Source organism: Diabrotica virgifera, chromosome 3 (assembly GCF_917563875.1).
Source record: "Diabrotica virgifera virgifera chromosome 3, PGI_DIABVI_V3a".
NCBI classification, from domain to species: Eukaryota; Metazoa; Arthropoda; class Insecta; order Coleoptera; family Chrysomelidae; genus Diabrotica; species Diabrotica virgifera.
In genome coordinates, this window is record NC_065445.1 from 248532554 (window position 1) to 248546924 (window position 14371).

General features: G+C 35.9%; 1 protein-coding gene across 2 annotated transcripts in view; it reads left to right on the forward strand.

Moving 5' to 3' along the window:
- Positions 1-3746: 3746 nt before the first annotated feature.
- LOC114337795 (lipase member H-A-like) overlaps positions 3747-14371 on the forward strand; it is a 36765-nt gene continuing 26140 nt past the window's right edge. The window contains exon 1 of one of the 2 annotated variants that reach the window (XM_028288329.2): positions 3747-4122. In XM_028288329.2, the coding sequence (XP_028144130.2) occupies positions 4053-4122 (70 nt within the window). In that variant the 5' untranslated portion in view covers positions 3747-4052. Of the gene's footprint in view, positions 4123-5376; positions 5597-14371 lie in introns of those variants that run through there. The other variant, XM_028288330.2, reaches the window with a different exon arrangement.

Below are 14371 nucleotides of genomic sequence, written 5' to 3' on the forward strand. Positions count from 1 at the left end.
GTACATGACTTTCACCAACGGCCGGAAACCAGAGTTGGGGCCGAGGGTAGTTATAAGGGGACAAAGTCGCGGATTTTATTATTTTTTTATGACGCTTGTGATCGAGATAGTGCACCAAAATTTGGGAATAAGTAGGTCATGACGCAACTAAGTAAAATCTCTAGGGGCGGAACGCAACTAAGTAAAATCTCTAGGGGTGGGGGTAGGGGTGAATATAAAAAATATAAAGGGTTTTTTGCGACGTTCTTGATTGAGATAGTAGACCAAAATTTGGGAATAAGTAGATCATGACATTACTAAGTAAAATCCCCAGAGCCGGAAACCAGAGTTGGGGATGAGGGTAGTTATAAGGGCTCAAAGTCGCCGTTTTTATTATTTTTTTTGTGACGCTCATGATCGAGAGAGTGCATCAAAGTAAAATCTCCAGGGGTGGCACTCTGCCTGGCCGACAAAGGGGTGGGGCAGGGGTGAATACAAAAAATATAAGGGGTTTTTTTGCGACGTTCGTGATTGACAGAGTGCACCAAAATTTGGGAATAAGTAGACCAAGACATAACTAAGTAAAATCCTCAGAGCCGGAAATCAGAGTTGGGCATGAGGGTAGTTATAAGGGGTCCAAATCGCCGTTTTTATTATTTTTTTTGTGACGCTCATGATCGAGATAGTGCACCAAAATTTGGGAATAACTAGGTCATGAGGTAACTAAGTACAACCTCCAGGGGTGGAACGCTGCGTGGCCGATAAAGGGGTGGGGGTAGGTGTGAATATAAAAAATGTAAGGGATTTTTTACGACGTGCTAGATTGAGATAGTGCACCAAAATTTGGGAATAAGTAGACCATGACTTAGGTAAGTAAAATCCCCAGAGCCGGAAACCAGAGTTGGGGATGAGGGTAGTTATAAGTGGTCAAAGTCACAGTGTATATTTTTTTTTGAGACCCGGCACAATATTTGTCCCCCACGCAGCGTTCCGCCCCTGGAGATTTTACTTAGTAATGTCATGATCTACTTATTCCCAAATTTTGGTGCACTATCTCGATCACGAATGGCAAAAAAACCCCCATATATTTTTATACTCACCCCTGCCTACCACCCCTTTGTACCCCAAGCAGCGTTCCGCCCCTGAAGATTTTACTTAGTTACGTCATAACCTACTTACTTCCAAATTTTGGTGCAATATCTCCATCATGAGCGCCACAAAAAAAATAATAAAAACCGCGACTTTTACCCCTTATAACTACCCTCGTCCGCCACTCTGGTTTCCGTCTCTGGGGATATTACTTAGTTATGACATGGTCTACTTATTTCCAAATTTTGGTGCACTATTTCAATCACGAACGTCGCAAAAAACCCCTTACATTTTTTATATTCACCCCTGCCCCACCCCTTTGTCGACCACGCAGCGTTCCACTCCTGGAGATTTTACTTAGTTACGTCATGACCTACTTATTCCCAAATTTTGGCGAGCTATCTCGATCATGAGCGTCACAAAAAAAATAATAAAAAACGGAACTTTGACCCCTTATAACTACCTTCCTTCCCCACTCTGGTTTCCGGCTCTGGTGATTTTAACTATTTATGTCATGGTCTACTTATACTTAAATTTTGGTGCACTATCTCAATTACGAACGTCGCAAAAAACCCGTTAGATTTTTGATATTCACCCCTACCCCTACCCCTTTGTCGGTCACGCAGCGTTGAGCCCCTAGAGATTTTACTTAGGTACGTCATGACCTACTTATTCCCAAATTTTGGTGCACTATCTCGATCATGAGCGTCATAAAAAAAATAATAAAATCCGCGACTTTGACCCCTTATAACTACCCTCGGCCCCAACTCTGGTTTCCGGCCGATGGTGAAAGTCATGTACACAACTAATTCAACATATCCCCGTATAGTTTTTTCTTATTACTTATCACGCACAAAATCCGCTCCCAGCTCTTAAACTATAAGAGGAATACACTTTTAAGAATACCTATTGTTAAAAGTTTGTATGTATTTAAATATTTGTTTGTTAACAAAATTTATTTGTTAACAACATGTTAACAAAAATAAACAGAATAATTCAATTTGGACGTTACGAATTGTCCGTTACGAATTTGTATAGTTACGAATTGTCGCCGTTACCAAGTGTCGCCGTTACGAACTGTCGCTGTTACGAATTGTCCGTTACCAACTGTCCGGTTACGAACTGTCGCGTTACGAGGTGTCTGGTCACGACCTGATGCTCGGTATCTACGTCGTCCCCTGGAGTTTTATAGAAATTCGTTATAAAATTCGACAGTGGAAAACAGTAACAGTAAGTTATTTTACTTCAGAGCGTGAATAAATAAAAATAAATCGGATTTTTTTAGCTTTAACAATAATTATTTAGGTATAAAGATGTCAGAACCTCGAGTATATAATATATCGAATAAATTTTAAACAATTAAATAAATCGCTTTAAAATTTTTGTCACATATTAAGTACCAAAGAACCCTCAATTGACGAAGTTTCACTGTTTTCCATTTATTTGAATAAAAAGGAAAGAAGGCCGTTTTCTGAAACTAAATTGTTTATAAATAAAAATGCCCGCCAGATCCTACGCAGGAAATAGTTACAATTTGTTCTTATATTTGCCTGTCGAACAAACGTTTCAGTAGGGGAGAGTTGGACAAAACGGGATACCATTCTTGTTTATTTTTATTAGGTACGGAGAAAATGTTAAAGAAATTATCATATAATTATTTTTTATAGGTATAATATTTATTGAAGCACACAAAAAACATAATTTTCGCTATTTTTAATGACTGGAAAATAGTAAAAAAAATATTTATTAAAGTCCTGCACATCACGTTTTAGCATACCACGGTTGGATAAAACGGGGTAGGTTCACAACATTTAATTTTTGCATAAAATTATCTAAAAAGTCTATTTAAGTAGATATAAAACTGCAAAGCAAACTTTACTTTTGAAAAAACAATATCTTCAGTAGTCAGAAACTTAAAAATAGGCCTTTTTTATGTTTTATTGCAAAATGGGAAATAAGACATTTTATTTAGGACTAGGTACGTATATCAGAACAAAAGTCACATAAAAATATGTTGTTCTTTTCTGCAATATGAAAACACGCTTTATCGCTATTTAAAAAATTAATAGGCTAACAAATAAATAGATGGATAAAACGGGACATAAAAAACTGTATCCCATTTTATCCAACTTATAAGTGTCCCGTTTTGTCCAACTCAGACATTTTTCAAAACAAAAATGGCTCCTGCCTAAACGTGAAAGTAAAATTAGATAAACTACACATGAGAATATTCGTTAATGAGTGCTTACTTAAATGTAATAGTAACCGGAATTATATGTTTAGATCTGTATGCAATATAATGTAGAAAACAACGCACTTAAAAGTACAAAGTACCAAAAAAATAGAGCCAAACCATTCTAAACACAACAACTTTTCATCAAATAGTGGCATCGAGGTAAAACGAACTGAGAATGTTAAGATGACGACTGAGAACAAGTTTTCGTCGTTGTCCGATTTATAGCAGCACTAGTTGGGTCTCTGGGCTAGGTATCCCGTTTTATCCAACTATCCCGTTTTATCCAACTCTCCCCTACCCTGGCTGTTGAAGTGCCATGCAAAAAACCTTATTACCTTGGACTACAGTAGTCAAGTGTAGAATCGAATATAGCCATTGGAAAGAATTTCGATATTTTATTTTAGATAGAAATAAATAATATTCAACCCGATAATGTGGTTGGTTATCACAAATTTCGTAAGAGACTATCACGAATATATCAATTTAACAAATAATTACGGTCATGTAGTAATGTCATCGACTTGATAAACATTTAATACATATTAAGTGACAGGCAAATTGTAATATTATTATAATAACCATGCTTTACTAATTTACAAGTTCATTAATATAAGTATTTACTGTTGATTTAGACTGGCTGAATGACAATAGTCCAAGATAAAAAAGAAATTAAAAAAACTACAGGAACTAAATTAAGTTGTACCTATTTAATTGTAGTGGTGATCGTATTCAAGACTGACCGCATAAAATGAAGATTCTACTTATTGTGTGTGTTATAGTGTTAGGAAGAATTAATATTAATTGGAGCTTACCCACAGGTAAATATGCTAATTAAATTTATTTTATAATCATCACTTTTATAATTTTTAAAACATTAATTGTCATTAATGTCACTGAATGTATTTTTTCGTAGCAACGAAGGGCATCTGACGTAATATACTTAACGACGGGAGATTATCAAAAATTATCGATTTAATTCAGATTTCTGTAGCTTTCTATTGGTCAGAATCTCCTATGAATGAAATAATCAGTAGTAATTGCACAAGAGCTCTGAAATTATTGAATTTTTCCCGAGTGACACTTTGACAGTTTTAATTTCACGAGCCGAAGGCGAGTGAAATTATGTCAAAGTTTCACGAGAGCAAAAATTCTATATTAATTTCAAAGGTCGAGTGCAATTTGTTGCGATTATTTCATGAATAAAACTGTTCAAAACCAAAATTTTATTGTAATTTATTTATGTAAGTACCATTAAACACACAGTTTTTATAAATATTTGACGATTGAAAGTCATCACTTTTATAATTTTTAAAACATTAATTGTCATTAATGTCACTGAATGTATTTTTTCGTAGCAACGAAGGGCATCTGACCTAATATACTTAACGACGGGAGATTATCAAAAATTATCGATTTAGTTCAGATTTCTGTAGCTTTCTATTGGTCAGAATCTCCTATGAATGAAATAATCAACATTAATATCACGAGAGAGTGAGAAGAAATTGACAATAATGCGACAATTATTCAAATACTTCAATTACATTTTTCGAAAATTAATGGTTCTAATGTACCCATTTTTTATTTTAGTTTTTTCACCTACTTTCATTTACTCATCTTAGAGAAGGTTTATGCCTGCTTGCACCAACATATCTTAAGTTTAAGACGTGGCTTAAGCTCAGCTTACGAAACATACGAGTTGCACCATTGAGTCTTAGATCAATTTTCAGTTTGTCACAATGGACTGACACGTGGATTGAGATGATAAGAATTAAAAATTATGGTGCAACGTGAGACTTATAGAGGCCCTATCTATAAGCTGAGCTGGGCTAAACTAGAGCTTAAGATTTGTTGGTGCAACCAGGCATTATCCCGCATTACGATGTAAAATTCTTATAAAAAAACAGCAGTATCTCCCATACTATCAATTTTACCTATCGATAAAAAATTGATTAAACAAAATTTATTAAACTCCATCATCATTTAAAGAATGCAGTAAATTTAAAACTACAACAGCTATATTGTTATCTGATTCTCAACAAAACTTTTTGTCAATGCTACGGTTAGATTCTAGTGTGTTTGTTTAATAGATATGAATGTACAATGTAGATATTTCTTCCAGCTATTTGATTGTTTTAATTGTTAAGGAATTTATTCGTTGATTTGATTATTTTAAGATAGTACTTACGACTTACGGATCGGGTTAAGTTAGTTCGACATATCTGATAATATAATTTAAGTTTAAGTGATAAGACAGTTTGTGCATAATGTCAAGTGTATTGGGTGATAACAAAGGTAGTCATGGTTTTATTCTAATTTTTTTGTTTCAAGATAATCTCATTTCTGAAATGATTAAGTCAATTTCAGTATATCACTTTGTGTTTTTTTTTTAATTATTTTCATTTAAAACAAGTGAAAGTTTCATAAAATTAAAAATAAAATCAAAAATAAAGTTTTATTGGGACCAATCGTCGGGTAATAACACTTTCGTGGTTTCTAAAATTTGCAAACCAACGAATTGCCGAAGCAAAGAAGGCCAAGGGAGATCTAACAGTTGCATATCATTTCCCGCATGTCCAGCGTGGTAAAATTTCAACGAATATTGGTCCCCCATACTCAGAACAGGAGTAAAACTAATATAAAAAATTTCTTTGTAAAACGAAACAAGAGCCGTCTTATTTCAGTTAGTTCAGAGAGCGCAAAAAGCACCCTGACTGGTTTCAGTCCTTGTTAGGATATCATCATATAGTGCATATTTGATTCTCTCTGAACAGCCAAAATTCGGGCTGCCACTATTGATTCACAACAAAATAACCTGCTGATGGTGTGGATGTCGTAGCGACAACTGCTAAAGACAAGTGAAAGTTTTACTACTACTACTATCGGTTTACAGCGTTCTCCGACGCCTTCCGACTCCTAACCGCCATTCTTCTCTGTTTAACCATAGACCTGGAGGGATTTCTCTTTCCTCTAGTTCTTTTTCAATTCCCTCCCTCCAGCTTCTTCTCGGCCTTCCTCTTTTTCTTCTCCCTTGTGGTGTCCATGCCAAAATCTGTTTAGGGATCCTGTCATCTGGCATTCTCTGTAAATGGCCGTACCATACCAGTTGTTTTGTTTTTATGTCATCAATTATTGTATGTGTTACTCCCATCATTTCTCGTATTCTCTCGTTCGGTATCCGATCTCTTCTTGATTTGCCTGCTGCTCTTCTCCAGAAGTCCATTTCTGTTACTAGTAACATTTTCTGCGCTCTTTGTTTCAGTGGCCAAACTTCACTGCAATATGTGATTACACTTTTAAGTATGCTATTGTATATGAGCTGTTTGTTCGCTTTAGATATTGTCTGGTCCCACAGAATGCCGTTCATCATGGATATGGCTTTTCTACCCTGTATGTTTCTGTCTTTTATAGCAGCATCGAGTGTTCCATCTTGAGCTATCTTCATGCCCAGGTACTTGTATTCATCGCAGTGTTTAATTTCTACCCCATCGTCTAATGTAATGGACTGCTTTGTTCCTCCAATACACATGGCTTCAGTTTTCTTAATGTTGACTTCGAGGCCCCATTTGTTATATTCTTCTATTAGCTTCCGCGTCATGTAACTTAAGTCGTCATGATCTTGAGCAATCAGAATTTGGTCATCAGCGAAACATAAAGTGTATAGTGTTGTGTCGTCATTGAGAGGGATATGGGTCATTGTTCCAGATAAATTTTAAAAAGGGTAGGCGAAATACAACAACCCTGCTTCAATCCTTTCGTGACCTTAAATCCCTCAGACATCCTTGATCCAGTTTTAATTTTTGCAGTCGTTCCATTATACAGACTTTGGACTGCTTTGATAAGACCATGTTTAATGTTGGTTTGATGTAGGCTTGACCATAGTTTGCTGAGGGGCACACTGTCATATGCTTTTTGTAAGTCTACGTATACCAGGTGAACTTCTTTATTGACAGCTGTTTTTTTCTCAATAACTTGCGTAATAGAGTACAGGTGGTCTACTGTGGACCTCCCAGCTCTAAAGCCAGCTTGCTCCTCTGCTTCGTAATCTCTATAGTCATTTTCTATTTTGTTTTTAATAAGTTTCCCATACATCCTACTTATTGTGCTGTTTACCGCAATTCCTCTGTAATTTTCACATTGATCCTTGCTGCCCTTTTTGTGGATTGTTGACATGATAGATAATTTCCATTCTTTTGGTAATTCGGCACCATTTTCGGTGAAAGTTTTAATTTTAATAAAATTAAAAATAATATCAAACATAAAAACTTATTGTGCCCAATCTTCTGGTAACCCCTTTCTGGTTTCTAAAATTTGCAAACCAACGAATTGTCGGAGCAAAGGTCTTCGTTGCTCAAATGAAAATGCACAATTGCATTTACAGTGCATAAAATGCATCCAGAAGAACATAAACATATCAAAATCAGTATATTAAGGGACAGACTCTATTACTCTGGGTATTTTCGGGGTCGCTGAACATGAATAAGCTATCAGAACTGACCCCAGAAGCCCCTGGTGACCAGAGTCGCTGCTAAGGCACATTTGGGGCTTCGAGAGGTTTTGGCACTACAACTCGGGAGTATTTGGGATGGCTTAATACGAAATCACCACCAGGTCATTAGAACCGACGCTCGAAGCACCTGGTGTCGAGACTTACTGTTAAGGCGCATCATCTTATGGAATTACGAGGCTTTCCTACACTAAACTGATGCAAACAGAGTACTCGGGCATAGCAATCACACCGGACACCATCCAAGGGTCGGTTCTGATGTGATATTCGTGTTAGTGTTCATCAACCCCAAAACCACCTGGTAATATGTTTGCATTAATTCCATCATCATCAATGGCGCTACAACTCTTCGTGAGTCTTTGCCGCGTTTACTATTGCCTTCCATGTTTGTCGGTTCTGGGCCACTAATTCCCATTGTCGCACTCCCATTTTCTCTAGATCTTCTTTGACTGCATCTTTCCACCTTTTTCTAGGCTGCCCTACAGACCTTTTTCCATCTGGCCTTTTCCAGAACACATTGTTTATAAGGCGATTGTAGTTACTGCGTATCACATGCCCTGCCCATCTGAGTCTATTAGCCTTTATACTGGGTTGGGATAAAGTATGGATCCAAGCAAATATCTTTGAAACGAAAAGAACAATATTTATGAAATTTTGCATGCAAGTACAGTGACGCAAAAGGCATTTGATGCCATATTTTTTGTTACTACACCACTTCCGGTTTCACCGGAAATACCCTTAACTTATTTAATTTAAATGGGACACGCTGTAAATTTTTGCGGATTTTAAAAGAACTTGTTGTTTTTAATTCACACATACCAAATTTGGTAGAAAAAATTTGTTAAAAAGTGTCTGTAGATAATTTTTTGTATTAATACAACGTAGTAGGAAATAAACGAGTACCATCTATACTTTAGACTTTAGACTAAAATTGTTGTTTACATGCACTGCATGACTTATTTGAATTTAGTATAGTAGGTAAAACTGTTACTGAACTAATTGAGAGAAATAAGTTGTATTAAAAATGATTGAAATATTAATGGTAATCGGTTATGGTGAATTTTCATTTTTTGAAAGTGAATTTTCCAAATCGATGGATTGGACGTAGAGGATTCATAGAGTGGCCCGCTCGTTCTCCGGACCTCAACTCGTTAGGTTTTTCTCTTTGGGGTTATTTAAAATCACGTGTTTACGTTAGGCGACCAACATGCTTGCAGGATTTGAGACAAAGAATAATTGATGAATCTCAACTAATACGTGGAGAAATCTTGCAAAAAGTGACTCACGAATTTATTTATAGGCTTGCACGTTGTCAGGAGGTGAACAGCAAGCATTTTCAACATTTGAAATTATTTTTTTTATTTTTAATATCATTGGTCTAACGTAAATAAATTAACCTATTTTTTAACTGTAAAGAGATTTATTTCTTGTTTTAATAGTTTTTTCTTCCAAACTTGGTATGTATGAATTAAAAATAACAAGTCGTTTTAAAATCTGCAAAAATATACAGGGTGTCCAGGGCCGGACTGGCTCATCAAAAAGGCGCCAACCCAAATTCTAAAAAAGGCGCCAACCTAATTTCTGAACTAAGGCGCCCAACCACTCCCCGCCTCCTAAACTTTTTTGAAATCCTAATACATTCAATATTACTTGGAAATTTTTTAAGTTATATTAAGTTTCATTTATTTATTTAATTTGCACTACAGGCCTTGTAGGCCTAGAGCGTTACAATTTTACAATTAAAACTTTACAATTTTACATAAGACACATGATAGTATAAAATAATGTCTTATATTTAATTTTATTTAATTTCTATGTAAAAATTGCTGCACTATGGTTCTCCACTGTATCCTATTTTTCGCCATCTCTTTCCAGTCTATAATTTCCATCGATCATATATCGTCCTAAAACTTTTCTTGTCATCTTTTTCTTGGGCTAACTCGTCTCTTTGTCCCAAATGGTCTACTTAGCAGTACCTTCTTTGGCATTCTTGCTCAATATATTCTATCGACATGACCTGCCCACCTGATTCTTTGTGCCTTTGTGTATCTTGTTATACTTGGTTCATTGTAAAGCATCCTTAATTCTTGATTGGTTTTTCTTTGCCAACCGTCTTCTGTATTTTCCCCCGAAAATAGCTCTTCGTACCTTCCGTTCCCACATCTCTATCATTTCTTCTTGTTTTGTTTAGCACCCATGTCTCATATCCGTGTAGGTAACTGTTGCTCTTATAACGGTTTTGTATATTCTGGTTTTCGTGTTTCTCGATATGTGACTTTAATATTTTTTTTAAACTGTCGACCTTTCGGTTACCTTTTGATATCCTGTGCTTTAGTTCATTTTGCTCATTATATTAAGTTTACTTTGGAATAAACTTATTAAGATGCCACAAAAATATAGCTTCAGTTTCCCAGTAGGTACCTATCCCTTTTAATCCGTTACACTCTTTGGTACTCTCTGGAGACTCGAAACAAATTTTTGAAAAGTGTGTTTGAAAGTTGAAAAGTTTGAAAACTACTACTACTACTACTATCGGTGTACAGAGCCCTCCGACGCCTTCCGACTCCTAACCGCCATTCTTCTCTGTTTAATCACATACCTGGACTTTCCTGTAGTTCTTTTCAATTCTCTCCCTCCAGCTTCTTCTCGGCCTTTCTCTATCCCTTCTCCCTTGTGGTGTCCACGCCAAAATCTGTTTATGGATCCTGTCATCTGGCATTTTCTGTATATGGCAGTACCATTTTCGTAAGGTCTCCATCTTGTGGAGACTTTTGTTTACACTTTTAAGTAAGTATGGTATTGTATATGATCTGTTTGTTCGCTTTAGATATTGTTTGGTCCCACAGAATACCGTTCATACCTTTTCTACCCTATATGTTTCTGTCATTTATAGCAGCATCGAGTATCTCATCTTGAATTATCTTCATGCCCAGATACTTGTATTCATCACAGTGTTTAATTTCTACCCCATCATCTAATGTAATGGACTGCTTTGTCCCTCCAATACACATGGCTTCAGTTTTATTAATGTTGATTGCGAGGCCCCATTTGTTATATTCTTCTATTAGCTTCTACGTCATGTAACGCAAGTCGTCATGATCCTGAGCAATCAGAATTTGGTCATCAGCGAAACATAAAGTGTATAATGTGGTCTCGTCATTGAGATGAATTCCCATGCCATTTTTCCACAGCTTGAGTGCTTGTTCCAGAGTTGTTAGGCCACTCTGGCTCTCATGGTCTCATAATATTATAATATAAATAGCGGATATTGATACCTACAAAAGGCGCCCGAAGATCTTCGAGGGCGCCGCGCGTCGTTTCTAAACTATTAACATAAAACTCTCATTTTCGGTCTATGTATGCTGTTCTTTGATTATCTGATACGAGTTATATTTTGTTGTACTCACTGGCTTCGTTATGTATGATTCTGGGGCGCAACAATCCTATATGTATAATGTAGTCAGGCGAAAGGCGCCCGAAGGTCTTCAAGGACGCCGCGTGTCACATCTAAGCTATTAACACAAAACCCTGGATGCCATTTTCGAGCTATGTTTGCTAAAAACTGTACTATATTATTATAACAGAAACGGCGGGTATTGATACCCACAAAAGGTGCCCGAAGGTCTTCGAGGGCGCCCCGCGTCGTATCTAAGCTATTAACTATTAACCAGGATGCCATTTTCAAGCTGTGTGCTGGCCTTTGATTATCTGATAACTGATACGAGTTGTATTTTTTTGTATCCACTGGCTTCGTTATGTATGATTCTGGAGCGCAACAACCCTGTATGTATAATGTAGTAAGGCGAAAGGCGCCCGAAGGTCTTCGAGGGCGCCGCGCGTCGCATCTAAGCTATTAACACAAAACACTGGATGCCATTTTCGAGCTATGTGTGCTAGACTTTGATTATTTGATACCTGATACGAGTTGTATTTTGCAACCACACTATGCTCAATTGATCTTTGCTTCAACGAATCTTTGTGTAAAGTTTTAAAAAAAAATTCAGAGTTTAAATTTTTAATGGAATATGAACGAAAGCAAAAGGCGCACCGGCCCGCGGGCCGGTGGGCCGGCGGCCCAGTCCGGGCCTGAGTCCCATTTAAATTAAATAAGTTAAGAATATTTCCAGTGCAACCGGAAGTGGAGTAGTAACAAAAAATATGTCATCAAATGCCTTTTGCGTCACTGTACTTGCATGAAAAGTTTCATAAATATTGTTCTTTTCGTTTCAAAGATATTTGCTTGGTTCCATGCTTTATCCCAACTCTGTATATTTTCTGACTAGATTTTCTTTTACGAATACAGACTCTAGCTCGTTATTGTATCTGCGCCTCCATTCATTTGTCACGTTGTCTCTGCAAGGGCCATATATCATTCGAAGGATTTTACGTTCCCACACCAGCAATTTATTTACTTCTCTTTTTGTTAGCGTCCATGTTTCACTTCCATACGCGGCTGCTGGTCGTATTATGGTCTTATATATCTGAATTTTTGCACCTCGTGAAAGGAGTTTTGACTTCATTAGATCTTTCATTGCAAAGAAAGATCTGTTTCCTGAGATTTTTAGCGTTTCAACTTCTCGCTCTAATTTGTTGTCATTTGTGATTGTTGCTCCTAGATATTTAAATTCTTTAACCACTTCGAAGTTATAATCGTTTATAGTAATATTTTGCCTTATTCGCCGTCGTTCATGTTTTGAGACGACCATGTATTTTGTTTTGTCTTCATTTATTTTGAGACCGATGTTTAATGCAGCTTCTTCAAAGCTCGAGAAAATATCCTTAATTTCTAATGTAGATTGTGCTACTACGTCTACGTCATCGGCAAAGACGAGTATGATTTTTGCTCCCCGAGCAGTTATGTCTGGTTTGATTTTTGAATAAATTCTTCGCATGACATATTCTAAGGCCAGGTTAAACAACAATGGGGACAACGGATCTCCCTGACTCAGTCCAGAATTTACGCAGAAAGCATTTGATATTTTTCCCCCTATTCTAACTTGTGCAAAGGAGTTACATACACACATTTGTGTTACCGCAGCTAGTTTCTTTGGTACGCCGAGCTCGATCATTTCCTGCCATAATGTTGCACGATTAATTGAATCATAAGCCTGTTTGAAGTCTATAAAGATCTGATGAACGTCTTGATTATATTCCCAATACTTTTCAAGCATTTGTCTTATTGTAAATATTTGATCAATAGTCGATCGACCAGGCCTGAAACCACATTTAGTGCCCAAATTTTGCATTAATTTAGTGCCCAAAAACCCTAGCAACTCCAGAAGATAACGTGCCTTAGTAGTGAGTCTGGGTACTAGCCCGATCAAAGAACAATCTGACCCAAAAAAAAGAAAGGATTAAAATTTGGGAATAGGTAGTTGAAATTGTCTATTATTATGTAAGAAACAGTTTACAATTCTACATCATCTCCATTTTACAAAAATGGAGGGGAATGCCCCCCTCTTGAAGGTAAAAAAATACATTCAAAATAAGACCGGAATTTGGATAAAATGACTATTTCTAAACAACTTTTGTTCTATAGAGTTTTTTCACCAAGTCAATACTTTTCGAGTTATTTGCGAGTGAATATGTTCATGTTTAACAAAATAAAACGTGTTTTTAACGGTTTTTCGGAGATAACTCAAAAAGTAAATATTTTAGCGAAAAATTATTCTTAGCGAAAATATAGCTCATAAACAACTGAAAAAAATGGTGTATACATGAGGTCTGTAGTCAAAGCAGAAGCAGAGTTGCAGCTAATGGAAAGGAGGTTCTTCTTCGTCAAATTCCAAATCGAATATTTCAATGTGAAGTAACCCAAATACGAAGCACTTTTCGGAGAAAATTGATTTTAATTTTTTAAAGTGTTTAAAAAAAGGTTTATTTTTGTTTTAAAAAAAAAACTTGTAACATTAAAAGTAAGTGAGTTAGGCTCAAAATACTGTTGGTCCCTTTTATTTTTTGGTAAAAAAATCACGAAAATCACCCCCTAATTAGCATCACAAATAAAATTTATCATTACCACTTCGCAAGTTACTTTGTCTATGTATTGTTTATATTATGATCTGTAACTAAGTTTCATCGGTTCAAAGTGCTTCTTTTTGAAAAAGATGTAGTTAAAATGGCTTGAGCGAGTAACTAATCACGAGTTTAGGCAAATTTCGAACAGCCCTAACCTAACCAATTTTTGTCTAACAAGAAAACAAAAAATCAAGAATATTCAGAAAAGCAAAAGGTACCTACATTTTATTACTCTTTAAGATTTTTGATATTACTAATAATTTTTAAGTTAATTCCATAAATAATTCCGATTTTTTCAAAGTAAAAGAAAATGTTTTATTTTAAACCTCATTTTTTTTTCAAAACTGAGCACTTTAAACCAATGAAACTTATAGATAAGATAAATAATACATAAATAAAGTAACTTGTGAAGTGGAAACGATTAATTTTATTTGAGAAGCTAATTAGGGGGTGATTTTCGCCATTTTTTTACCAAAAAATAAAAGGGACCAACAATATTTTGAGCGGAACTCACTTACTTATAATATTAGAAGTTAAAAAAAAAC